Genomic DNA, 27,796 nt, shown 5'->3' on the forward strand with positions numbered 1-27,796 from the left:
AAATATTAAATACACATACTGTATGTGGTATTTGGTTAAATTAAATACATGACCTCATTCCAGAAGGTGAATAATAAACGAAGACATTCAGTTGCAGGGGCATTTTAAAGCTGGATATAGAAAATGCGCAAAAACATTCATAAAAATATCAGATCGAATGCAAAACAAGTCTCCGCCGGATGTAACGTGGCCTCACACTCTGACTCTGAAGGACTTAAATAAAAAAAAAAAAACTGTATAAATATGTATAAATAACTTTAAACGCTGGCCTAATTTAACTGGGTTTTAGATGCTAGTCATCTGTTGCTGTCATGTTTATTCATATTGACAGTAAACTGAATATCTTTTGGTTGTGGACAAAACAATTTGAGGACTTCAAAAAACAAAAGACAAATCAATTAATCAAGAAAATAATCAACAAATTAATTGACAATAAAAAAAAATCCTTAGTCGCAGTTTAATTCGAAGTGCTAAATCATAGTTTCCTCCTTGCATGATCTATTGAGGAAGGCAATTGGCAGCCATCCATAGGACTTATTGTTATTCCCCATTGTTATCATATATCAGTAGCAATAATGGCCTCAGTGTAGATTAAAATAATTAAAAGGTTCCCTGTAGAGTTTTGGACCACTTGTGGTGCTATGGAGTGAAGTTTCGTGTCTTGACGTTTGATATTAAGGTTTTTAAGGTCACTGACGGCTTTACTGCTGTTTTACAATCACTTCATCTGTGTTTATGCCCTGATAACTGCCATCTATTTTCAAATTCCTCTTTCAAAAGATAAGGTATATCTCTCAGCAACAACAGCTTGATAATATTCACCAAAAATAAAGATTTCAGAGCTCAACGAAAACATCATCACTCTGGAAGATCTGACAAGATTGAAATTCAAGTTCGGTTTCTCATATCTGTCCAGAGTAGAGCTCTTTCCCAACAAATCAATAAAGGATCTCTGACAGCGATGGAATTGTTGGGTTTATCAATCGGGAATTTGATTATCGAAATTAATTGTGACACAGCTAATGAACAAACGGCTGTAAAAGTCTCACGCTGTGTTACTGAACTCACCGACAGTTCTCAAAAGTAGTATACTAACACATTTAGCAACACTATGATGTGCATAAAGCTGCGTTCGTTAACCAGAAAACTCTACAGGGTCCCTTTGAAAAGATGTTGATGATGACTGTAACTGGAGAACAAGAGCTAGAAATCGGACGTTCACTATCAAATCTTTTCCATTACACACAGAATCCCTCACATACTGACTTTTTGCATCGGCCAATCAAATCCTCCAATTCAATGTCACATGATGTTCACCAATCTTCTCCCTGTTCTTCTTCAAAAGTGTCACAAATTCCATATGTAACATCATCTAACATCAGCCTCCCTGTGACATTATGATGTCACAGTCCGCCATTTCTCTCCGTTTGCCAATCAAAACCGTCATCATTCTAACGCACGGTGGCATTCGTCTTTCATCTGTTTACATCCTTCACTGACAGACGGACTTCCATCCTTCTTTAGGTGCTTTTGGCATTTCTTTCCGCTGCAGTGTCACAGAATGATGTCATAGAGTCTGCCGACGCGGCCCAGCCACTCACGCAGCGCCTGGCGTACGCGAGCATCCGTCACGTGACAGGACAGCTGGCTGAGGCAGGGGTAGAGCGCCGGCTGGAGCGCCATGAACGAGGAATCTGACAGGAGCAGGACCTGATTGAGGAGAGTCAACACCATGTTGGTCCACGCCTGCAAACAGAGAGAAACACACACACACATGACTGTACATGCGAGGTGCTTGATGGTCAGTTTTATCTGAACTTGACTAACTTTGGTGTGTTTGTTGTAGCTATAGTTAGGGTTTTTGCATTTACATGTACAATATGTATTTTCTGGCCCTCGGGGCCCCTCAGGTGAAACAAAACAAAAGATGTTTGCCAAGTGTTGCCCGGGAAAAGCTAAGCAGAGTGGAGGGTGAGGGCTGCTGCTCAGAGCCGGCCCATTCTGGAGGAGAGAGTCGGGCGCAGAGCCGGACCTTCTGGCAGAATAAACACCCGGAGCCACATTCTGCTTCGCTCCAGGCCCATTTACCGACATTTCCTTCCTCACTCTCTGACTCTCCGAATGAAACACACGGTTACCTTGAGCAATATAACAGATTCCTCTGGCCTTGATGAGTTGTGTATTTAGATTATCTTCAAACTTTGAACTTAAATCCTCCTCCATTTCTTAAGCTTGCCCCATAAAAAAGTCAGCTATTGTAAAATGTCTGTTTTCCTCTTTATAAATTGTTTATGTGGTAACTTGCCAAAAGAGTCAAAAACAATGTTTAAACTTGTGTGACAGTGAATTCTCTTGTCTCACGCTGTGTACCTGTATCTGAGCCTCAGCGTCCCTCAGTGAGATGCTGTGGGAGCTGATGGTGGATCCTGACCGTGGTCTCTTCTCCTGCCTCAGGACCTCAGGTCCGGCACTGACCGAGTGCCTCAAAGGGGGACCCTGCTGGTCCACCAGATGCTGGGGCCTCTGCGGGGGCCTTTGCGGCTCCACGGGGCCCCGCCTCTCCACGACACCTCCTCCTGCTGCCGCTCCCCGGCCCTGCTCCTTCATGAACATGTTGACGTGGCTCTGCTGCGGCTGCTGCTGCTGCTGTTTCCTGCGTTTGTACTCCATCATCAGCTTGCTGATGGTTTTGTCGGTGGCGATGGTGTACAGTTTGTTACCAGCGCTTTCCCACCATTCCTTTCTTCTTCCAGGCCCGGTGCTGCCAGGAGCTGAACTTCCTGCGAGGCTGGAGTCCCTCATCTCGCCGCCGGTCCGAAAGTGGTGCGGCAGACTGCCTGTGCAGCTGCGAATAGAGAGGAAATGTTTGCTTTAACCAGAGAGATGACGCCACAGACTGAGAGAGTTTCTGGCACTGAACAAGAGACGACAGACACAACCTACAGTTGATTTTACATCTGAAGTTCTGATCACTTGGTCAGAGCAAAGAATAACTAGAATTACGACCTTACAGTATGCCTCCACGCGCCAGTCAAGTTCACATCCATATCTATCTAGAGGCATATAACTATGATGTAGTGAAGTTTTTTATTAGGTGATAAGTGTAGTTCTGAAGGCAGGTGGAGACAACGTACTGGTCAAAATGAAAGCTCGTCATTATTACATCATCACAATCTTGGATGAAAACGGTAAATGTGCCTCATCCGATGTGTGATACGACTGAAGTCAGACCTGTATCCTGGGCTGGGAGTGGGCGTGTCCCCTGGTGATGCTGTGCTCACATCCGCCGTCTGACACGTGTACCCGCCTTCCTCTGATGGCGTCCCCCTCGCCGAGAGCCCGCCTGCTGACGTCGGGGTGGAGGTCTCAGACTGGAAGAGAGGCAGGAAGATGATGTGATTTCCTCGTGCTCTCGGCAGTGCCGTCTCCTCCAGCGTGCTCTCCAGGTCCCGGTGCATTTGGATGTAGCTGTTGCACAGATCCATGCACAGCTTGTAGAGGCGTTTGACCAGCCAGGCCCAGTCGGCGCTGCCCAGCGGCTGCACGCTGTGAGACGGGATGGGGGCTCTCCAGTGATGGCGCTTATCCCGGCCACGAGGGGGGCTGACCTGAGAGGAGGAGACACAGAGTAAAGTGGATTTTTTGATATTACAACAACATGAGTAATGAATCTTCCTCATTACATTAGGAGGGCGCAAAGTTCAGGAAACCCTCCGTAAAGAGGGATGGAAAACAGAGCAGAAGGACGACTAATCCTGGTAAATCTCTTATTGTTGTTTGTTTAGTGTCTGTGGTTCGTTGGGAGGTCACCTGTGGAGCTGTGACCTCTGAGAGCACCTGTACTGTTTTCTGTCTTTAGCTTTTGCAGCCCAGTCGCCAGATAAAATGTTGGCAGTTAACGTTACTGTAAAACCAGCATAGGTTCAAATTTGTACGTCATACCGAACATATTGACATTTCAACAATATGTGTCATATTCACATTACATGTATATAAACTGACGTTCATGTCGGGATGTGAGGGAACGGTGTTTTTGACAGGGACCACCATGTTTCAACATTTTGATGCATGACACAAAAACAGGCATTTTAAGCCAAAAACAAGACGTTTCTTAACCCTAATCAAGGGATTTTCATACCAACACCTATCCAGGCCATGTGTGTGCATATGTGTGTGTTTGTGCACATCACCTGTGCTGTTTCTTCAAAGATGTCTTCGTCCTCTGATGAAGCAGAGCCGGGGTGGGAGGAGTCAGAGCTCCCCTCCTCTTCCTCGTACAGGATCCTCTTCACCTGAAAAACGATCAGATATTCAGATGTGAAACTGTTTTGATTGCTGATGACTTGTTCGTGGTTTCTTCCTCAAAGTGGTTGCTAATCTGTTGCTACGTGCTCATAATGATGTTACCAAGACGTTAATATGTGATCGCTGTGACTTCAGTAGGTCGGCGCTAGATGGTTGCGAAGGTGAGCAGATTATTGGATAAAAAAAATAATAATAATGAGTCAATTTGAATGTATTATTTTTCTGATGTGTTTGTTTCAAACATAAAAGTACCTGCACTGAACCAAAAACACAAAGCAGAACTGAACAAAACATTTATTTGTTATATTTGGATCATTATTTAAATAAAGAACAACAAAAACCAGCCAAAGCTTGGAAAAGCAAACTGAAAACTAACTTGAAGCTGCATAAATTATTTCTCAGGCAGATAAACACGCATGTTTGACATATTATAGCCTTATAAAGTTATCCTGCTCTTTGGTTGCTAGATGATCCACTTATTTCACCATCTAGTTTCTGTGTCTGTCTGTCGTTTGGTAACAAGAATGGGAGGGACGGACGGACAACCAGAGATCGTATAGTAATGCCTCTGGCCACAGCTGTTGTTGGCGCTGAGACATAATAACCGCAGAGTTTAGATGATGGGTTTCTACCTGCTGTGCAGTCATGGTGTCAGCTTGGCTCAGCGTGGCACACAGCAGGGCCTGGAAGTACAGGTTGAAGCTCATGGCAGACTGACGGTAAAGATTAGCTGCTCCACAAACACCGGACACCTTCATTAGTAGATACTTCAGACCGGGCCGAGTGTCAAAGTCCTGCGCTGTCCTGCAGAGGAAGAGATCAGGAGAATGGATTGGTTTCATCGTTATCAACCAACTCTGTCAGTGTGTATTTTTGTTTTTTTTCTTGTTGCAGTAACCTGTAAGAGTCCAGCAGCAGATCCAGGATTATGGCTAAATTGGTCATGGAGATGTAGCGCAGGAAGCCTGCTGTGTTTCTGCTGGGGTCAGAGGTCACAGGCGTGACCCTTTCGTGACCTTCGGGCTGCTTGACAAACTCCTCCAGCAGGATGTCATAGAGGTTTTGGAGCAGGACCTGGTGGGACAGAAGGCTCACAACGATGGTCCGGAACGGGATCCTGCAGGATTCAGAAAACCAGGGCAGCAGTCAAATCATGTTGATAAGGTTTGAAATGGATAAAGACAATCTCAACTCAAGAAAAAAAATCCTTATTAAGGCTGCGATAAACCATATATATATATATATATATATATATATATATATATATATAAACAGCTGATATTCTGGGCTCTTAGTTGGACACAGAAAAATCAGGTCAGTTCCTTGAGTGTGAGACAGACTGTATGTAGGACTTTTCACACTGCTACATCTGACAGACACAACGTCACTGATGTTACGAACAACAGCCTTACCCAATTTTCCTGTAACCACGGCAGCAGAAAGACAAGAAAAACAAACAAACTGGGAGTTAGATTTAGAGAGTCAGTCTGGCAGAATTTCCAATCATATCTGTAAAACGAAGGGAAATTGTGTGCCATCTATTTTTTTGCACACACGTGCTGACTGTGAAATTCTCACCAAAAAGGAAAAAAATCAGGCCGGTTAAATTAAACTGAATACCAACTCAGTCAAATCATGTTTTAAATGTTTCAGGACAACACAAGATTTTCCAGGACATTCTGCTTTTTCTCTCATTTTCCATGTGTTTTCCATGACTGGAAAATTGGTCAACTGTTTCCGGGTTTTCTAGGACGCATGGGAACCCTTGCAGCATGATTCGTGTTGGTTCGAGTTTTTATTTTGGGCTCAGGAGCAGGGGAATGTAGTTTTAGTTTGTAGACATGTTGGACATACTTCTGTGTGTGCGTATTTGTGTGTGTCTTGTCTACCTCCTCTGAGTGTGTCCGTTGGACTGCTGGTCAGACGGCAGCTCGATGATGAGAACGCAGGACTGAGCGTGCTCGAAGCCCTCCTTGTTGTTGGGCGTCTTTGGAGAGCACTGGGTGTCCAACATAAAGACCTGGGGACACAAAGACGACGCGTCAATGAGCTCTCCTGGTCCAGCAACACTGGTGGGAGGATGTTTCCTTTCGTCGTGGTTAATCCATGAACTTTATTGATTTTTGTTAACTTCTTGCCAACACATACATTTTTTAAGGAGACAACAAACTCTGCTGTTTACCTTTATGATTTAATAAACATCTGGAACTTGGTTTTAAGGTTGAAGCAACAGTAACGCAGCCCAGTGAAGTAAAACCTAAAATAAGACTACCGGACATCCTCACAGTCTCACTCTGCAGCACATGAAGTACACCTGTACAGGTTATCCTACAATATTTAAGTCATGCTGACCTGCTGAGCCATCGCTCTGATCCTCCAGTACTCAGCCTCGGCAGCAGGAGAGTGGGACGGAGCCGCCACCTTCACCTCACAGGCGTCTCCAGAGAAACTGTCAGAGCCGCTGTGGAAACACGACAGAAGGTTCTGCAGAGACACAGAAAGACAGAGAGACGTTAACAGTGATCTGCACTGAGTTAGATCCATCTTATTTTCCTTTCAGAAATAATTTTGTCTGCAGCAACTGTCAAACAAATACAAACCAGCGCTTTCAAACTATTGTGTAAATGGCTTGATTGTAAGTTAATTTTAAGTGGTGTAGGTCGTCATCAGGGTTTAAAACACAACGAGACGAATCTGTTTGATGTAACACATTTATTCCACACAGGGCATGTCTGTCTTGGATTATTTGGACAGACTGCTGGATTGTGATGAGTCTCCCTTGAAGATACATGACCTGAATACAAAAATTAAAAACTGAGAACAATAAACATTCAGTGCACGATGCTCATGAATAAATTCTGCTGGTGAATCCAGCATCAGACTACATGTAGTTTTCATCCTGCATTATACAGTTTAATGCATCATAGCGTATATACAGCGTAACACATATATGTACATCACAGCGGATGTGACCTGAATGCATTGCTTAAAATAAATTCAGCTTTTCTATAAACCCAGTCAGAGGTCATGCGTTTACGTGTCTGAAAGCATAAGCTACACGTTAAGGATTGACGTTCATGCTATAAGCTTTATGTCAAGGACATCCTGTGTCCTACAAACACCACCGCGCATCACTTTACAGACTATCTGAGAGTTATTTCAGTTACACCAAGGTATTTTATCATATATTTTTCGAGCACATTTAAATGTCTTTGTCCATGTTTACGTAGTTTTATCAAGGCTTCACACCTGAGAATTCTAGATCGTCTCAACAGGTGGTTGAATGAAGAAAAGGCACCTTATCAAAAATATCTTATCCAGTTGTGGAGCAAAATATACACTTAAAAAAAAGTAGAGGACTGAGCCCCCAAGGTGAATTAAATCTGGTTCTGTCAACCTGCATCCCCTGACAGTTAGGGAGGAGTCGTGTTCACATTCTTTCTTCAGTGAACCTCCAGGTAAATTACAAAATATATATGTTGTCTTCCTGGGAATGATGAGTCATACATCATTTTCTTCCTGATAACGATGAATCATACATCATTTTCTTCCTGGTAACGATGAATCATACATCATTTTCAAACTAGAGATCATCTTGCAATAGGAATGCACCAACCTGTCGACTTTAGACCACACCCATCGTCAAACCATCCAAAAAAGAGACCTTTCATGTTCAATGCTGCTGGACCGTGGATTTCTTTGTGGACTCGGGTCGGATGTGACTTAACGCATGTTCTCAGTTGCCTCGTGTCAGTGTCTCTGTCCGCTCTGCTAACAGAGAGCAACACTAGCTAACATTAGTTTAGAAATGGAGTTTGCCATCATAAAATAATGAAAGGCTTCCAGCACAACACAGAAGTTCCTCAGAGAACCTTTAACTAGATGCCTGTAAAGTTTCATGACTGGATCTTGCATGGTTGTGACTCTATGGCATTGATAAAATCTGTCCACAGACAGGCAGGCAGGCTTATCAGCCCCTTGGCAAAGGACTTTGAAATCGGAGAAGGCATGTACTTCCACTTGCTCAGACAACACCCGTCCTCCAACTCCTCCTTTATCTTGATCTCAACTACACACCTGTAAAGTTTTGTAACTGCATCTTACACGCTAATGTTCCTCTAATCTGTCCACACACGCTGAATACATTACAGGCCAATGCTGTCGCGGCTGGTAATAAATCAAAAATAAATGAATGAATGAATGAATAATGAATAATAGGAATAAGAGTGGAAATAAGTAATAAGTAAGAACAATAACACAATGGCTGTTATATGTATCATTTTACTACGTGATGAATAGTATTGTGATTATTTCAACAGATATTTTGCGATTACAATATGATTTATGATTAGCGGGAATGATTCTATCATTAAAATGATGATGATGATGTGACATGTGTTTTCTTCCATCTGGAGAACAAGATTTAATAACCAGCACATTTCTGCACTGTCACAAAGTTTACCTTCTATCAAAAAACTGCAGCTTCTTTGATAGTTAATTGTGCAGCCCTAATGTACAGACAGGTAAAACATGAGAAAGTGTCCCACATATGACTCAGAGTTACACTTCAGCTCTTATGTAAACGTCCATAAGTTAACTATATAAATATGATGATGCAATGTTAAACAATAACTTCAGCCCCAACATGCAAAACAGTCACATTGACAGACATGCGGTCATTTTGTTTATGTAACAGATTTTGTGACTAAGAGCATCTTAAGCCATACGTTGAGATTTTTACATATTAAACTGATTTTAAGCCCTAAAAAACTCAAACACTGATGCATTGTAGAGATAAACACAAGAGTTTACATCCAGGCTTTGTTTAATCACCTTTGGTGCAGTTGCTCATATGTAAGAAATAATTCCACCACAAAGAAAGAAAACATTTCATCTTTCTTCCCTCTGACACTTTGCTGAGGACATTAAGGACACGGCTCCACAAAGAAGCACAACTCATCTGCTCTGTTACAGTCCTAAAATCATATTTTCTGGAAGCAAGCAAAGAAAATCTATCAATGGCGGGAAAGATCATCATCATCATCATCACTCTCTCTGAAACACACACACACACACACACACACGCAAACACAGATGTGGCTCTAAGCTGTAAAGCTGCTTAGCTGCAGTCAGTCAGGCAGCTGCCACCGAACTGCAGGAACACACAGCATCCACGAATAAAACGCCTGCCGATGTCACCTCCACACACACACACGCACGCACACACACACACACACACAGCCAAGGTTAGGAGCCCTTCTCTCTCTCTCTCTGTGTAGCTGAAATGGAGCAGCGGGGGTTGGATCCCCACTGAGGCTGTACTCTCTAAATCTGTGATGTCCCACGGCACTAAAACGCCACATCAACACAGCGGGAGGTGCCGTCATCAACAAATGAGCACAGGTCTCCTCATTTCTCTAAAGCAGGTCACGAACACTCAGCAAGTTTTTCCATCATAGCTCAGCTTTTGAAATAATTACATCTACACACACACACACACACACACACACACACACACACACACACACACACACACACACACACACACAAAGCCTGAGGATCGTGATACCACTAAAGCCTAAGTGTCCTAACTTCCCCCCCCCCAGGGCCAAAACTGAAAAACGGGCGGCAGACCTCAGGCCAAAAGCAAACACCTGTTGTGTTGTTAAGATGCAAAAAGGTTCTATAGAGATCTCAACTGTTTTCTGTCTGGTGGTTGTGACTTAAGATCAGGTGAAAACATGTTTTGCCAGGTTAATCTTTTGGGGTAGGATCCCAAGGTCTCTTAATTGACTGACCTCATGCACAATCTGTCAATCTGCCCGCCATACTTATAACAAATAATTAATAATTAGGTATCCTACATATTTAAACATCTTTACCTCATAAGAAAATGAAACAGCTTCAAACAGTGATTCATTTCAGCTTAACTACATTTCCTCAGGAGACTCTGCAATGTGGGAAACTTTGCAACTTTAAAAGTTTATTCAAACTTTAAAAACGTCACCATACATTTACTTATAAGACACAGGGCGACAGATGTCAAGCTAATACAAATGTCTCACTTTCTTTTGGAGGGATCTCAATCTTTCAGATTTTATACAGGTATGTTGACTGAAACATCTCATCAGAGGTTCTCTATTCAATACTGCATCTTGTAAAGCAACAAAAAAATAGTGGAGTGCAAAAACTTAATTGGTCAAAGTACATTTGACAAGTCTACAGAACTGTTTGTAGAACCAAAGTCATCTTCGCCTGCCTGCTCATATTTTTTGTCAATGCAGTCACGGCTACATGCTGTTGTGCTTCTTGTGTTTACACATTTAACATTTGAAAACTTTTGCATCTTTTGTGAAATGAAAAAATGAGTTCTGTAGAATTATCTCCCTCAAAGTCACGTATCAAAAAAACACATTGTTTTTGTGAACTAAAGTCAGGTTGAGCCGTTAGTCGTCAGACAACAGAAGGTCAGAAAGCTTTGAGGCAGCATTGTTTATTTTTCCTCCCAGTTTAATCAGTTTAACAGAGGAGAGAGGTGGAACACAACAAAGCCCTGACGCAGTCGGGGGACAAACAGTTGCTGCTCACAGCTGCAGGACTCGGTGTGTCGGTGTGTCGGTGTGTGTGTGAGGTTAACTGGGGTTGTCAAGCTTAACGTGGAGTGTCAGCATGTTGACAGTATTAACAGCAAAGGCTTTTAGATTACTTCTGTCCCAAACAGCAGCTTCAGATTGGGGATGGATTATGTGGTTTACTACAGTGGACTGGCCTGTTGAGTGTGTGACAGAGTGCTTCCATATTCTATATGTGCTCATGTTCTTATCTGCATACATCTCTATACACCACTTGGGATTTGCATGCAATTGTGTGTGGAGGAGTGTGTGTGTGTGTGTGTGTGTGTGTGTGTGTGTGTGTACCTTGACAGGCTCTAACGTAGCAGAGAAAGCGTCCTGCAGAGCGCAGCAGGCCAACCTCCACATCTCCTCTGTGAACACTGGACCCACTGTGACCAGAACGTATCTGGAGAGAAAACAACCGGGTTGAGATTAGAAAATGAATCAGTGCCAGTGCCAAAATATTTACATGAGCATAATTCATTATTTTACATTGTTGTTAATGTAAACAAGTCCCAACAAAATCCCCAAAACCAACAACAAGTCAGTTAGTTAAACTTTCTGGTGCTCAGCTGCAAGCCCATTGTTTCCTTCTGAAGTCGTAAATCTTTAAAAAATGGCTGACAGTCATCGACCACTAAGCTCTCAGCCATTGTAAGATTGTTACGGGCATCGCACCGGCCAAAAGGCGCAAAAACAGAGTTACCATAAGGGAGGAGTTGTTTGCATTTGTGACATGTCGGAAAATGTTGCTGTTGCTTCGGCCCTCATTCACTGTTCAAAAAGTCAGACATCCATCAATTGATGCAAGTGAAACCATCTTTGGCTGATTGTACATCGTGCTGACACCAACACACAGAGAGCATTATAACCACTGACAGCAACGAGTTTTACTTTGTAGTTTAGTCAACGTACTAAATCAGTGTTGGCTTTTAGGATTTCAAATGTGCAATTGTAATGTGTATCTATTTTTGATTTAAAACAAATTAACCCAAGAATTTGGAGAGAGAGACTCCTGGATTTAAAGTTTCCACATGGATCTCGGTGTGATGAAGAAGACGAGGAGTTGTGTGTGGTCACCTGATGCAGGAGCAGCCCACTCTGGAAATGGTCTCTGCCGGTTCAGACACACAGGCCACCAGGAGCTTGAACAGATCTTTTAACATCAGGTTGATCAGAGACTCGTAACCGATATCTGAAATAACGTGAGGCAGAAACACACACATGCAAACACACACACACACAAACACACCACAACAACACAACGTAGCCGTTACCACATGAGACAGAGGAGGACTGGCCACGATTTAATTTGACTAAAGAGGAGGACAGTGGAACAACAAGTCATCAGACACGCTCTACTTCACATCGGTGCACCGGAGCAGCTTTTACACAAGACAAACAACAACAGGTCATCACAGCTGTGATGGTGAACCTTATGTTGTGTTATGTCGTCACAGATGCTTCGGTTAAAAGTTTCATCAGATGTATATTTCCCTTCCTTCCTTCCGGTCCTTTCTTCATCTTCCCTTCCCTTCCTTTCATTTCTTTCTGTGGTTCATGTAAGTCACTACACTAAAAACTGCCCAAACTAGTGTGGAGTAAAAAAAAAATCAGAGGCAACAGTGTCACAGGAACCAAAAGTCCAAAATATTGGAGCATTAGGGAACTTTGACCTTCTTAAAAAGAAGGCTTAGCACTGCTAACCCGACATATTCTACATTCAAGGCTTGTCTCAAAAAGGCAGTGACACAAGGACAGTCAGCTGGGTGTTTTTGTCGATCTGCGTCACATGTTGTTTGTACTGTAAAAGTGTTTTTTTGTGGGTTTTTTTTAAGGGCACTGTTTGTTCTCCAACATGCTCAGCCTACAAGAAACACCTCTCAGCTTCCTCTTAAACTCAATCAAGGTAATCAAAGAAGAGAAAACTACAACCACTGCATCTCCAAGGAGGAAAACTGAAGGAAAGGAAGTGGTGAGGGGTGAGAGTGAGAGTGGTGCTTAAACTGTCATAAACCTCTCTGGTGACTGTGGGAGCCACGGCACTCAGGGAACACACACGACACTTCCTGCTTCAGGTGTGCAATCACACAAAGTCTGAATTGTTCTGAGTGAAAAATTTAAACATCTTGTGTCACCCAAACTCTCTGAGGCTTATCTTAACACACACACACACACCTGAGTGTATGAAACTGTTGACGTGCTCCACCACCAGCTCGCAGCACAGCCCGATGGCGTGCTTGAAGTTTGCAGCCGCCACATCCCAGTAGGAGTGGTCGCCATGGCTACGCTCCAGCCACAGTGACATCACAGGAAGCAGCAGCTTGATGACGGAGAAGATGGCAAACCCCGGACCTGCAGGGAGGACACAGTTGAACTGTCAGTGAAAGTTCGCTTACTGGGCTGTCACGATATCAGATTTTTTTTTGCAGCAGTAGTAGCTTCACACTGTGGTAGCAGCTAACTAGTTACTGCCTCATCGTCTTCTTCTTTTCTTCTGCTTTAAGACGAATGGTGATAAACCGAGATAATAAACCGAGACAGCTGTTTCGGGCTTCAGCAGGTGAGGCACAACATCATTTGGTTTGAGGTCATATGACTGATTTGGCGGTCCAAAAAATTCCATTGTTTGGTTGGAATTACTTTGATTACCTCCTCAGCTGTCCTGAAAATGGTTTGGCTGTGTGACATAAAAACAGCTGTTGGCCTGATATTGACGCCAACATCCTCACACGTGTTTCAGAGCACATGTCTGTGAGTGTGTGAGTGTGTGTGTGTGTGTGTGTGTGTGTGTGTGTGTGTGTGTGTGTGTGTGTGTGTTACCTGGTACATTGGTGACCTCTCTGAGCAGTGTGAAAAGCAGCTCCAGCGTTGGAGGTTGGTGCTGGCGAGGACAGTTTGAAACAGCTGTTGTGAGCTGCTCCAGTAACATAATCCACACCTGGATCAGACCTGCAGGACACACAGAGCGGAGAGACAGTTAGGCTGGAGGAGAAAACAGATGCGGACTGCAGAAGAAAGAAATGAAAAGAAAAAGAGACCAACACGTCACCTGTGTCATCATCAAACTCCTGCAGGATGCAGTCCATCCCATCCTCCGTGCTGATCGAGCGTTCCTGTGCCCTCATTGGCAGGCTGGCGAGCCGCGCCCCGAGGAACACCGGCTTGGACGGCATCTTGTAGATCTTTGCCAGCAGCTGTCAATCAAGGCATTTATTAAGTCACCGATCAGGAACTTGTTATTCATAATTTCAAACTGTTGTTTTACAAGCGCTGCCAGAGTGTAACGCCCAGGGTTTAACAGAGGGTTCATACCTGCGAACATTTGCGAAGGTAATCGAGAGCAGGCAGGCAGAGGTCGGTGGAGCTGTAACCCGACACATGGACACAGTCCCCAATCTCCTTGTAGTCCACCTCTCCTACACACCAACAGACATCATGCAGGAAATTATAATCAAGCGCAGACACAAATGATACAGAAACTCTTTGACATTTATTCATGATGAAAAATGTTGAGATTTGTAAAAGCAAAGAAATTATAATACTGACAAACTTTAGAAGAACTTGCAAGAAGAAACTGGGTGCAGTTAGTGAACTTGTATACATAAATCCCCTCCTACATTCATGCCTTCATGAGCATCTTACATCAAACACAGTTTACAGTATCTCAAACTGAAAATAAATAATGAAGACAAGTGAGACGAACCTAATCCTTTGACAAACTTCATGAGGCACATGATGTAGTCGGTGGCAGCATTGGCAAAAACCTGGATGTTGTCAGTGTTGATGAAAGCCTCGAAGACATCGAACACTGGAGCCTGGGACTTCCCTGGAGGGGAGGATGTGAAAGAAGGGTTGAGACAAATGTTGGTGGTTTTGCTTTAAAGAAAACAGACAACTTTCAGAAAAGCGTGTACTGGTCTGGAACACGTACCCATGGAGTATTCTCCCAGCAGGTAGTCTTTAGTGTCGGTCTTGCTGCTGTGGACGGTCCTCAGAGCGCTGAACAGAGGCCTCCATCCTGACAGGATCTGAGGAGAACACATCTCCACCAGCTCGCCTATCGATGTCACCACCTGCAGTGAGATCGAATTATCAGTAATTTATTGATTGATGCAAATAAGACGTGAAACTTCGATTTTAAGAGAATCTACCTGATCCTGTACGTCCTCGTCACAGAGCTCCAGCTGCATGATGTGCTCAAAGGGCCTGAACAGCGCCTCGTTGAAGTGGAAGTGTGGAAGCTCCGCCCAGCTCGTCAGCACCTCCGTCAGGACATCGTGGATGAAGGAGACGGCCTTCTGGGATACGTGGCGCTCTTTGTGACACGCCGCCTGGGAGACAAAGAAACCGTAACTGTGTTTGCATTGTTTTAAAGGGTAACTTTAAAGCAGTATAAGTATAAATGGCCTCCAGTGATGTCACTCAGTGGTTAAGTTGCATTGTGAGTCGTGTAGGCATCAGGTTTCGAAAAGGATGAAGAATATGTGGAATAAAAAGGTCGATATCTCTGGTTCTGCTGCATCTATGATAATTTTTTTGATGAACATCAAAATGAAACCCATCCCGACAAGTTTCACATCAAAGTTTCAAGATGATGCTTTTTTTAAGATGCCGCTGTACATTTGGCTGAAGCTCCTCACCTCCACCAGATGTGGGGCCACCACGCTCCAGGCTCTCATCATGTGGAGCAGAGGTCGGTTCTTGTTCCGGACGATCCGCAGCATGGCTTCGCCCAGACGGAAGAGATGGAGGGCGCTGCGTCGCTCCAGAGTTGACTTGGCCTCTCCTACAGACACACAGAGGGAACAAAGAGACTCTCATCAGGCCTTCAAGTCTACTTCATCTACTGAAAGATCTGGGTTTCTAAATCTGTCACTGGTGGAAGCAAATGGACCCTCTTGACTTCTTTAACCAGCAAAATATATACAAATCCTATAACCAGATGTTTTTGGAGCAAACATCAGGTTTTTTGATTTAGATGATTTTAAAATACTTTGAGTCTTGAAGGTTTCTGGTGACGGTTAAACTGATAGTTAGGAGATGGGAAATGAGTGTATTTACTGAAGCAGTAAAGATGAAGACAAGTTGAGTATGTCTGTGTATGTGTGTGTGTGTGAGTGTGTGTGAGTGTGTACCTGGCATTGCCAGTGAATAGTCTCCAGTCTCAGTAACAGAGTCAAAGAGCTGAGACTGAGAAGCTTTCCTGAGCTGCTGCAAGAAACCCACCAGACCGACCAGGTTCAGTTTGGTTGCTGCTTCTTCAAACAACCTGCAACATACATACAGACAGACAGACAGACAGACACACACACACACACACACACACACACACACACACACACACACACAGAATTGAGACAGTGTTTCATTATATCAAAGTAACCATCTATAGTATAGACGTACATTTGATTTACACACGATTTGCTGTTGATGTTGTTATTAACGTTTTGTATTCTGTCGTCATGTGAACACTTTCTGCATGACAAATGTCCCATAGTTGGACAGTGAAGACCTTGAACCTGGAAAATGATCAAAAGACCACAGATTTAAAAGGCCAACAAATGTTATGTGAAGAGAAAACGTCCCCTGCTGAACAAAAATGTTAAAAAACCCAATAAATGGAGTTAAGTTTTAGAGTTTCATGGCAGAAACGCAGCGGCGTTGCCCTTTAAGCAGATGTTTTTTGGTGCAGCCCGGTGCAGAGGAGTATTTACTATGTTTTGGCACCACTTTCAGCTTGTAAATGTGTTCAGTCCATCTGCTCCAAAAGATCAGAGGGAACATTTTTTTTTATTTGCTCCTAAAAGCAGCCTAGATAACTGGTTATATAAGAGATGATCCTTGGAATGAACACACACTCCATATCTACTGCAGCAGTGTGTGTGCGTGTGTGTGTGTGTGTGTATGTGCTGGTTGTGCCAGGGAATAAACTTTAATAACTGCAGAACTGTTGGCACGCACACTTTAAACACACATGCAATTATATTTCTATAGTTGCGAGGACTCTAATCTGAACCTGAATCTAATTTCAAATTTAATCCTAAACTTAACCCGCGAGCCGCCTTCTGAAGAGGTGACGAAAATGTCTTGATTTTACAAATGTGCCCTCAATCTTAAAAAAAAGATCTTACAAGGATAGAAGTAAAACAGGAACACACACGCAGCTCTGTACTGCTGCTGCCATCTTGTGGCTGTTATACATCAATGTGATCCACAACCACAGAACCTCCTGCTGAGCACCACGTGACAGTGAAATTCATTAGTCGTCACCGTCATGCTGCCTGCGAATCTAACAAGCTGATAAGGGTTCAGGTGGCTCTCGTCTTCACAGTCCACACACTAAACACCCTATTTTTGATAAATTGTCATTTTGTACTGAGTTCTTTGATCTTTATCGAAGACGAACTGAGACAGACTGGTAAGTTGAGGGTAAGTATACATGCTGCTATGATGCTGTTTGATCTTCACGTATTGTTCTGTGTGTTTACATGTTGTAGAAAATATGTATAATTGTGAACTACGGCTAAAATACAGTGATACAGAGATAAATGTATGATATTACTGTTATATTTACTCGTAGTGTATATCTGCGTCTCACCTGTCAGCCTGTGTTGACAGCGTACACACAGCCTTGGCAGCGCTGGTCCCGGTCATCAGGCTGCCGCTCTTCAGGTCCAGACCTCGGCCCCCTCTGCTGCTCTCTCTCAGCAGCTCCTGGATGGACAGAGGCTGGATGACCGGCTGACTCAGGCCCAGCTCCGAGGCCTCCGGGCTGGGCTCGCAGCTCAGCTCCAGGCCCAGGTCCACCGCCTGCTGGCTCTGCTGGGTGATGGTGGTCAAAGAGGACGACTGTGAGGAGCCGTCGCTGAAGTGGGTGTGCTCGAGTGAACTGATGTACTCAGTCACCCTGACAGAGAGAAGGAGAAGAGTGACGGGCAGGAGACCGAGACAGGGAGCAAAAAATAAGGAGGTTACTTGTATAAAAGAAGGAGAGATGTAATGTACTGGTTATAGCATATTGCCAATTTCCACCTGCAGTCCCTGCAGGTAGGTATAATAATCTTGTTTTATTCACTATGACACCACCCTCTTCTTCAGGGCTTGTCAGATCAAGGTGTGCGAGTATCGAGTATAAAAACTGTAGGATTGAATTATGTTTGTAAATCTGTTCCCTCTGACGTTTAAGACTCTTACCTGTGAGTTTTGGAGTTGTGTGTGTATGTGGGGGGGTAAACTGAGCAATGAAGTTGTGTGAATATGAATCTAGAAAAAAATATTTTAAGTTTTTAAGAAAAGTTTTTAGAAAAATTAGATAGCTCTGGTAAAAACTGGGTGTCAGCAAGAACTGCCGTGAACGACACTGGGGAGTGTGATCACACACATTTGATTTCAAGCAAATACTGCCCAAAACAGATAAGCTGGCAAGTTTACAGTATATTGCAGTGTGTGTGTGTGTGTGTGTGTGTGTGTGTGTGTGTGTGTGTGTGTGTGTGTGTGTACCTGAAGACGTGTGGCCAGCAGTCGTGGTTGTGGCTGCCCATCTCCAGTCCAACGTTCAGGATGGCGTCCATACACAACACGTGAGCTGTGTGGAGGCGAACTCCCTGAGGACGACCGATCTGCTCCAGACGCTGCTCAACACGCTGCTTCACTGGACACACACACACACACACACAAATGCACATCCAGAAATATGACATACACATGAGGTCAGAGGACAACAGATGTCTAACGGTCACAAACAAACATACTTCATCAACCTTTAATGTACGCTGCACACGACATGCAGTAATAGTTGACCTGACACTCTAAATGAGGGTTCGGCTCATAATGAGCATTATTATACTTACAAAATACAAAGAAAACTGACTACAGCATGTTATTAAAAGCTTTGGGGCGCCTGACTCTTTTGCATTTATTCCATTTTTCCTATAGTCAGTCAGTCCTAACCCATTCATCATTTAATTCAGGGCACGTTACAGCAATTTATTCTAATACTATCCTCAATGTTCCTCAGTGAAAACATCCTATATTTTATTTACTGACCATGAAGATGTGTCCAAAAGGTTCAGACAGAAATATATCATCCACTGAACATGAACAACAAATGCCGTTTAGCCCAGAGGAGGAAACTGAATGAGTTTCCTTGATGAATCACTGCTGCAGAGTGTGATGACGTAACCGTGTTCACCACAGAGCCCCTGAATGCTCAAACAAGACACGTATAATACCTTATTACATGAGTTTTAAAAGCATGGGGAGGATTAGAAGTTCAAAAAATTCATTAAACATTTTAGAATAATAGCTATTTCTTTGTTGCCGGCAGCTGTCTCGGTCTTTGAGGGGTTGTAGAAAAGAAAGAGCTTGACGATGTGTTTGTAGTTCTCTACAGCTTTCACTAGATGTCACTAAAGGCCCGTCTCTGCACCAGTTTAACATTTTTTTTTTAATAAAAGATGCCATCACTCAAAATTATTTTAGTTTTTTGGTAATAAAATTAGGAATTAACCACTCAGGTCTCTTTTTGTTTATAGCTGTTGAACATTTGGCCAAACCCCAAAGCTGCAACTCAAAGTGGGCGTTAAGTTTTTGTGTGTGTGTTGTTCCTGTAACACATCCTCCCAGCTTCATCCCTCAGGCAGCACTAAAGGTTTAATTGTCTGGACATTTCCATACAAACAGAGCGTTCTCTTGGTACCTTGTGTGATGGCGTCTCCCGTCTCTCCCACCTCCTTCTCCTCCTTCTCCTCCTGCACACACGAGGCTGCAGCCATCTGTGCTAAAGCTGAAGCACAGTTGGCAGCCACACCTGATAACACACACACACACACACACACACACACACATACATATGGTGTAAAGACAGGCTGTTGAGTTTCATTCATTCGCTCATCCTAAAAACATCATTACCTGACTGATAATTGATTTCACAGATGTATGCACAGTATGTCTGGGCTTTTCTTCTCCTTTGGGTGCATTCCAATTAAAACCGACTTAAAACTGCACCATCTCTCTCCTTAAACCATCCTCTCTAACAGTGTAACAGCTAAGGTTGTACACCATGTGTTCATTCATTTTCATCAGTGCCTCTGTGTGGATCGTTTCTGTCGGGTTCGGTCCCCTGCCGGCCGTGCAGTTGTGCCAGTCACTGTTAACAACTGATACATTCAGATCTTTAGAAGAGGTTGATAATAAAAATGTATTTCCCCTGATATTCTCTCGTATGACAACCTTAACCGCTCTGTTAACCTCCAGTGGATCTGCTGAGTGTTCAGGTTGTTACTGGGCAGCTTGTGAGCGCTTCATGTGAAGCAGGAAAACACTTCAACGCTCAGCAAGACCTTCCCCCCTTGATGAATACATTTCCAAACAAATCTGCGTACACAGCAGGAGCCACGGATGAGAACATATGTCAGGCTATATTTCACTTTTGTCTTTATATCATGTTCATTTCTTTATTCTGCGCCCAGCTGTGCACAGCAAACAAGCAAAATCCACATGAGATGTCCTCTTTTGTTGTTTGCCATGACTCAAGCTTTAGTAGAGGATTTATTGGACTTGTTGTGCTGCCTTGTATTTGCATTTGTGTTTCTGTAACACCGATTAAACGTACAATCTTTATTTACAAAGAGTTATTCAGGTTCAGGAACTGCAAAGTAAAACTGCTAAAGGAACAGTTCAACCAAAAATTAAAGTCATTATCTAGTCACAACCGGGCAGATGGAAAACCAGGTGAGGTTTCATAGTCCACAAAACATTTCTGGAGCTCCCAAAAAATTGAGAATCGCTGCAACACTGTTTTGATGTGAAGCTCCAGACATTTTTTGTAGACTACCAAACTTCACCTGACTTTCCATCAGCATAGGGTCAGGAGATAATGACTGGATTTTCATTTTCTTGAATGAACTGTTCCTTTAAAAAGGCATCCTTGTGCTCTGGTGGAGGGGATGGACACTGATATAAAAAGAAGCTTACAAAAGAAGCTGTCCTCTTATCAGGGCCGGTTGGTTTAATTGGAAGCTTTTAGTGTTGCAGTTGAAAGCGACCTGAATCTGTTCCAGCTCCATGGCTGCTGTGTCTGACCATGACCTTTGACCTCTCTGTGTAAAGGGAAGGAGAACAGAGTATTCCTGCAGGGACGAGCGCTGTATCTCATTTTTCCTGCTGATACAGACACATGTGACACATGTTTCACCCACCCAAAGCGCAGCTGAGTGCAGCAGCTTTGCGTAGGCCGTCTAAACTCAGACAGATGGTGTCCCTCTCCCTCTGGCTCTGCTCTTTGACCCCCTCTGCTCCCAAGATGAAGGCCAAGCCCTTGGAGCTGCCGGCCATGCGTCCCGTCAGCGGCGTGGACAGCACATCGATCAGGTTCTTCCACACGCCGGTGAGGATGAAGCGCGAGAACACGGCTCCTGAAAAAACACACAGGATGAAGCGATGCTGTACGTAACAGACCAGACATTCATTATTCCACCGCTGACATTCAGTGAGATCATATCACACAAACAAAGTGGGTGTTTACTCAGCAGGTGGCTACAGCAGCTGATGATGCTGACAAGTCAAACAGGAGCATTAGTTCTGTTTATGCACGTACACACACACATACACACACACACACACAAACAAACAAAGAGTATAGCTGTCATCAGGGATGACTCAGCAGTGGGAACAATGGCCGCTCTTTATTCCTCCAGGGGGCTGCAGCAGAAGCTCAGGTGGTCTGACTCATTTTCTCCATCTCTCTCCTGCTCTTGTGTTTCTGACTCTTTCCCTCCATGTTTTTCTTGCTGCTCAGCCTCTTTTCCTTCTCACTGCGGTTACATCAAAGACAAGTCAGCGGCTTAAAAGGTGCAATTTGTACGAAATGGAAACTACAGGGGCCAGCACAACTGCTGTCTACTGCTCGTATACTCTTTGTTGTAGATATCTCTGGCTGTCTGAGGTGATGTATAGCGGCTCTGACCAGGACTGTGGGTGTGTTCAGAATCGCATCCTTTTTCTCTTCACTTTTAGTACGTACTGCAGCTGCTCTTACAAAGTACATACTGTTGCATGCAGTATGCATACAATTGGGACATACTACTTTGTGATGACAGTGCGCTGTGAACCCTCCTGCTCCTATGGAGGACTATGAATATAGTACTTAATCTAAATGTGCTTTAATCTGTCATTGCGGTGCGTTATTCTGTCAAATGAGCCGTCAAATGTTTTTGCTCCCTCAGCTTTGGTTATATTTGCCTGACACACAGTGATGTATGTGACGTATCTTCCGGTGCACAGAGTATTGTGGGTCAATAGCCAGAAACACATGCTGGCTTGCATACTGCAAAATCTGACCCGATGTAGTAGGACATACTTCATACTGGGACGTACCAAATCTTTTTCTGGCATATTACATAGTATGGTAGAATAGGTATTATTGGACACAGGGTGATGAGAAGACACGGCAGGAGAGGCATGAAGCGGCAGACGCATCGGACATCAGCAGCGGGTGAAAACGGAGTGTGGAGCAGGAATATTGTTTCACATCTTACTCTGTGAACTCAGGATTTATTTGGCCCAAACCAGAGGTGATTGTGGAAAGACGAACCGAGACTCTTACAGCGAATTAATTTGTTTTATGTCCAGTTTGAATGAAGTGTGTTTTACAATGAGTTAACGAGGTGATTAAGCTCGTCTTGGTTCAGTAAAAGAGAGAAACTTGAATTCAGACGCTGTGCGGTTGTATTTTCTGTTTCATAAGGAAAAAGAGCGGTGTAAAGATATTTCCCTCCTTGACATTTTGTGAGTTTATTTTGTTCCCTCATTAGACTAAGTAGTGCACCAGGGTTTCTGGATATATATTTTACTCGTGGGTAGATTTTAATTGGTGTTCCTTGATGTAGCAATTACACCACATTCCCTGTTACAGACCTGCAGCATCTGCCCCAATATTAGTTGACTCATCTCTGACAGCTCATCTGTGTCTGCTTATATTCAAAGTACTGCAAAATAAGGCTGGAGCACTTGACCATGCAGCACTGTTCTGGGCTCTTCTCTCCACCGTTCAGCCCACAGTGGGTGGAGCGTTTTAACACAGCAGCAGTTTCAGGGTGAATGAGCCCTGCAGTGTTTTAACAGGGCTGAGGAAAAGCCCCTCCTCTGAACATTACTCCTGAGTTACTATTGAAAAAAAAAAACATTATTCCACAAAAAAAATCCCTCACTCTATTATGATGATGAGGAACTTGTGAATAATTCATTGTGAAAATGGGTGAACTGATCCCTCATTTAATCCATCGTTCAAATGTCTGAGGCTTTGGAGCAGTTTTATCACAATGAGCGACTGACCTGCCATCACAGTGTCACTGCCGGCCTTATCACAGCTGAGTGGTGATCGTCTGGACGCCCGCCTGATCAGCTGACCTCCGATCGCACTGCTGCCCAGACCATCAATATCTGAGAGAGGAAAAGAAGATAAAAAGGAAACGGTCACATTGTAAATTGATGGATCATTCAAGAGGAGGTCTGTGATCTTAATCATCTGGGGAGTTGCCAATTGAAGAGTCTGTTACGTTTGGACCAACGCTGACGTCAGTACCTGTCAGCATGGTGATGAGCGGCAGCGTGTGGTCTTCTGGCGAGCCCCAGTACCCCGCCTCGCCCAGCAGGTTGCGCTCTAACACCTGGTGGTAGAGCTCCTCGATCCAGGCCTGAGACAGAACCACGAGGACTCCGCTGCTCTGGATCAGACGCACAAACTCCTTCTGCAAAAAACACACACACCAAGCATCAAAGTCGATTTAACCAATTGCACTTCAAATACGTCTATACGTCTAGTTTAGTATAATTGATACTTTCTGCTACTGTAACCAGCAGTGGTGGAAGAAGTATGAAGCTATTTTACTCAACCAAAAACAGTTATTCACACTATTCTCCCACTGCAGTACGAGCTCCCTCTAGTGGTACATGGAGGAATCCCAGAAATATTTTTTTAAAAACGAAATAAATTCATTTAAAAACATAAAACGATCAAAATACTGCAGAACTTTGAATTAAAATACGGACACTGAAATGTCAAATAAGTGTCTTTTCTCAAATTTTAGTCTTCAGCCTGCTACGTAGTCATATTCAGTTTGATAGTTACGGGCTAAAATCAAACTGCCATGCAAGATAGTAAACAGAGGTAAAATGAAAGGTTCAAAAACAACATGGCTCTGAATGGGAACTACTGGCAAGAGAAGTGTGTGTGTGTTTGAAGCAGCGTCATGATGTTTAACACCCCCGTGGGAGAAACAGCACTCTGCTCACCAGGCTGAGGACGGGCGTGAGCGTTCTCCGTCTGTAGTAGTCGCAGCAGCAGAGCTTGAGGTTGAGCAGTAGAGAGTAGTACGACACCAGGTAGAGACCGTCTGCGTTCATCAGAGACTGACAGCTCAGAGTGTCTCCTGTCTCGAAACCTGGAGAGTGGATCCCACCTGGAGAGAGAAAACTCCTCTGAACACCACGACATGATACTGATTTGGGGACAATGACATGGTTGGTTAGCTCGTCTTGTTGATAAATCCCGTCAGATTAAATGTACTGTTTGTCAACTGTACGTAATGTTATTGACTTTGAGTCTTGGTAGCATAATGTTAGCTTTCTGGCTAATAGCTGAGCCAAAGACTACTATGAGCTGAGCAGATTGGTTTATATCTGTCCTATTATTGCGGGTGTTGCCAGGGAAACAGAGGTTCTGCTTGTGAAAGACTTCATATTTTGATTGCAAAAATATACATGAATTGTCTTTTCTTTTCTTTGGTAAGTGCACATGGTATAAGTTGGATAACGACCTTGAAGGTGTCCCGTTACCAGCAAATAATGAACGACGTGGAGGACAAGAACCATCTGTGACAAGGTCAGCAAGAGAAAACCAAAAATGAAGCACCTGCACGTTGCCCTCAAGAGAGCACAGTAATCATTCAGTGCACCACATTCACTGAAAAGCACCCTGATCTTCACAGGGCCGTTTGCAGGGACACGGTTCTTAAATTGGTTTCTTCTTGTCTTTCATAATGAAGAAAGAGAAAAGGAAAAGGGGATGAAAGAAAAGGAGAAGAAAACCCCAACATCCATGCAGAATTTGATCTTAGAAGAACGAGAGAGTGAGTGGAATGCAGAGACGGGAGGCTAGAGAAGAGAAAAATGGGCTGTGAACGTGAGAAAACTAGTGAGTGAGGGAGGAAGGAAGGAAATAAGACAGGAGTGAAAGAGGGATGAAGAAAGGAGAAGACTGAGAGAAAGGATGGGAGAAGGATGATGAAGGGATAGTGAGGGAGACAAAGATAAAGGTAAAACTGAAGGGGAAACTAAAAGAGAGAGGAAAAGGGGAAGAATGGAGGAGGATAAAAGAGAGAGGGGGAGTGAGGGGAAATGAGGACAGACACAAAGGAAAGCAGGAGTGAAATAAAAAAAAGAGATGGAAGTTAGTGAAAAGCGAGGGAGGAGACAGACGGGGGATGAGTGTGCAGGTGAGAGCAGACAGTGAGATATAATCTGTTAGCTGATGATCAGTCAAGTGTTTTAATCTGAAAGTCACTCTGGGGATTTACAGCTGCGACCACATTCATTAAGGCAGTTAACCGTAGAGTTTAATTTGTTTCCTAATTTTGTTCTGCTGATGTAAAAAACTCCCAGCAGACTCGCTGTTTTTCACTGATGGATTATGGGCCGTGCCTCGCAGGCAAAACGTTAAATTAAATGGTTCCTGCTGGAAAAGTGATGAAGTGAGTGGAGACTGTAGGATATACAGTGCAGTACATTCAGACTCTGGCTAAATTGGCAATTTCTTAAACTCCTCGTGCATATAGAGTCAACCAGAGACAAATGAGTCCTTTAAATGAGTGTCCATGACAGAGAAGTGTTCATCAAAGCAAAAAAAAAAGCTTCTGTTTATCAGTCAGTGGCTTTATTTCCACACGTTCAGTGGTTGTGAAGTGAAGGAAAGTGTTTATCCCCAATTTAACTTTCAATTTAAAGGTTTGCTTTTTACTTTACTGTAAAAAGAGAAATTTTACTTGATTATTTCAATTTTCTGCTACTTTCCCTTCACTTACCTGCCCTATTTCTTGAATATCGCAGACAGGGTGTCTCCACAGTGTGATGTATTTACTTTAGGTGGTTTACAAAAAGGTAAAGAAAAAAACCTCTGAGTGTCCAAACAGTGAATGTCTGTGAAACTGTGGACAGAGCGGATTAATAAAGGATGAGGCTGCCGCACCGATCACCCTACCTTCAACAAATACCCTGTGTTTGTTCTGCTAACACACACACACACACACACACACACACACACAATCAACCTCCTCCCCTCCCTCGCTCACCAGCCTGCAGTCCAGAGCAGAAGCTGGATGAGAAGTTCTGTAGCGACAGGTCCACATCGGTGGCGGTGGCCAATCCCAGCAGGCGGGGCAGCAGCGCTGAAAGTGATTGGAAGAACAGCCTGGCACTCTGCTGGTCGGCCTCCTGGTTGCGCAGCAGTTTGAGGGACAGGGCGGCGGTGCGTAGGGAGCGGTGGCCCGGGCAGTCGCGAGGGGTCTGCTGCTCCTCGTCGGCCAGCGAGACGTTGTCAGAGCCGATGTCAGACACGTCGGAGCGGCCCGAGTCCTTCTCAGCAGCCATGGAGTACTGGTCACATGAGTCAAACTCTGTCCGCGACAAGTCCTGCTCCTCCATACTGACGGACCAACAAACAGGTAGATCATTCTTTATCTTGTTAGCCATTTTAAAATCATACTGTGAGAACTGATCATGCTGTTCTACAGGCAGCTTCTGGTTTCAGTCAGATACCGTACCTGAAGTTGCTCTCGCTGTATCGTGACCCTCCTCCATGGTGTGACCTGGTCCTGGACTCCACTGACAGGAAGTTGGTGATGTCAGGGTAAACAAGGGCGTGACTCCTCTGAACCACATCTGGAGGAACCACACCTCCTCTCTCCCCCACTCCAACTCCTCCACCACCTCCTGCCGCTCTTTGTTTCTCTACTCTTCCCTCGACCTCCCCTGCACCTCCTCTCTCCTCCTGCTGGATCCCCTGGCCCGGCTCTTGGCTCGGCTCACGTTTGGTCTCCTCCTGGACGCCACAGGATGAGGGCGAGGGGAGGCGTGCCTCCTCCCCACGCTCCTCAGGAGTGGTGTGACCCAGGCCGATCTCCCCCACTTCCAGATCCAGGGTGGTTTGGCCTGTTTCCGTGGTGATGCTGATGCTGATGTCGGGGCTGCGCTCGGTGGCCCCGGTGGTGGCCATGTTGGAGGAAGAAGAGCTGGGGTCAAAGGGAGCCTGCTCAGAGGACAGGATGTGTCTCTGCCACCTGAAATCGGCCTCGTTGATCTCCATGGACTCACGTGTGGACTCTGTGCCATCTTTCAGATCCTCCAGTCGTCTGAGGAGAGGCCGAGCCTGAGAAACACAGCAGCTAAGTTACTGTTTTATGATTATACTAAAACACAAACACACAGATTTTCACCTGGTTTCGTCTGTCTATGCCTCAACTTTATCTCTTGGAGGGCCAAAGTGGAACCCGTCTCAGTGGTGTACCTGCTCAGGTTGGATGCCGCGGCCCTGCGACAGCTCATCCAGCGCCCCGAGGAGGGCGCAGGCACAGGAGACCGAGGAGTAACACGCCTCGATGCCTCCCTTCATACAGGCCTCAGTCATCCCGTCCATCACTCTTCAGAAGGAATAACAAACACACAAATGTACGTTATAACTTAACTGCTTCACTTGTATTCAGCAGAAAAGAGTGAGGATTCAGATTTTATTCTGGTTATTTATTTTTATTACTTTATTGTCAGATTGCTAAAATAATTATGAGGAAAGACATTAAACTGCTTTCAATCAATGACAGACT

At 44.2% G+C, this 27,796-nt stretch overlaps 1 protein-coding gene across 1 annotated transcript in view; it reads right to left on the reverse strand.

Moving 5' to 3' along the window:
• The window catches only part of arfgef3 (ARFGEF family member 3), a 47,459-nt gene continuing 19,663 nt past the window's right edge, over positions 1-27,796 (reverse strand). The window contains exons 13-42 of the mRNA XM_073481320.1: positions 27,484-27,616; positions 27,066-27,345; positions 26,741-26,954; positions 26,270-26,622; positions 24,216-24,382; positions 23,506-23,668; positions 23,256-23,363; positions 21,122-21,337; positions 19,621-19,731; positions 18,423-18,573; positions 17,521-17,829; positions 16,058-16,191; positions 15,563-15,708; positions 15,074-15,253; positions 14,854-14,995; positions 14,626-14,748; positions 14,235-14,338; positions 13,972-14,116; positions 13,743-13,871; positions 13,098-13,274; positions 12,000-12,114; positions 11,223-11,325; positions 6,658-6,789; positions 6,195-6,325; positions 5,204-5,422; positions 4,938-5,109; positions 4,191-4,292; positions 3,232-3,608; positions 2,371-2,845; positions 1-1,746 (exon numbers count right to left, since the gene is read on the reverse strand). Of these exons, the coding sequence (XP_073337421.1) occupies positions 1,555-1,746; positions 2,371-2,845; positions 3,232-3,608; positions 4,191-4,292; positions 4,938-5,109; positions 5,204-5,422; positions 6,195-6,325; positions 6,658-6,789; positions 11,223-11,325; positions 12,000-12,114; positions 13,098-13,274; positions 13,743-13,871; positions 13,972-14,116; positions 14,235-14,338; positions 14,626-14,748; positions 14,854-14,995; positions 15,074-15,253; positions 15,563-15,708; positions 16,058-16,191; positions 17,521-17,829; positions 18,423-18,573; positions 19,621-19,731; positions 21,122-21,337; positions 23,256-23,363; positions 23,506-23,668; positions 24,216-24,382; positions 26,270-26,622; positions 26,741-26,954; positions 27,066-27,345; positions 27,484-27,616 (5,503 nt within the window). The 3' untranslated portion in view covers positions 1-1,554. The remainder of the gene's footprint in view (positions 1,747-2,370; positions 2,846-3,231; positions 3,609-4,190; positions 4,293-4,937; positions 5,110-5,203; positions 5,423-6,194; positions 6,326-6,657; positions 6,790-11,222; positions 11,326-11,999; positions 12,115-13,097; positions 13,275-13,742; positions 13,872-13,971; positions 14,117-14,234; positions 14,339-14,625; positions 14,749-14,853; positions 14,996-15,073; positions 15,254-15,562; positions 15,709-16,057; positions 16,192-17,520; positions 17,830-18,422; positions 18,574-19,620; positions 19,732-21,121; positions 21,338-23,255; positions 23,364-23,505; positions 23,669-24,215; positions 24,383-26,269; positions 26,623-26,740; positions 26,955-27,065; positions 27,346-27,483; positions 27,617-27,796) is intronic.

The sequence above is a fragment of the Pagrus major genome, chromosome 15, assembly GCF_040436345.1.
Source record: "Pagrus major chromosome 15, Pma_NU_1.0".
Lineage (NCBI taxonomy): Eukaryota > Metazoa > Chordata > Actinopteri > Spariformes > Sparidae > Pagrus > Pagrus major.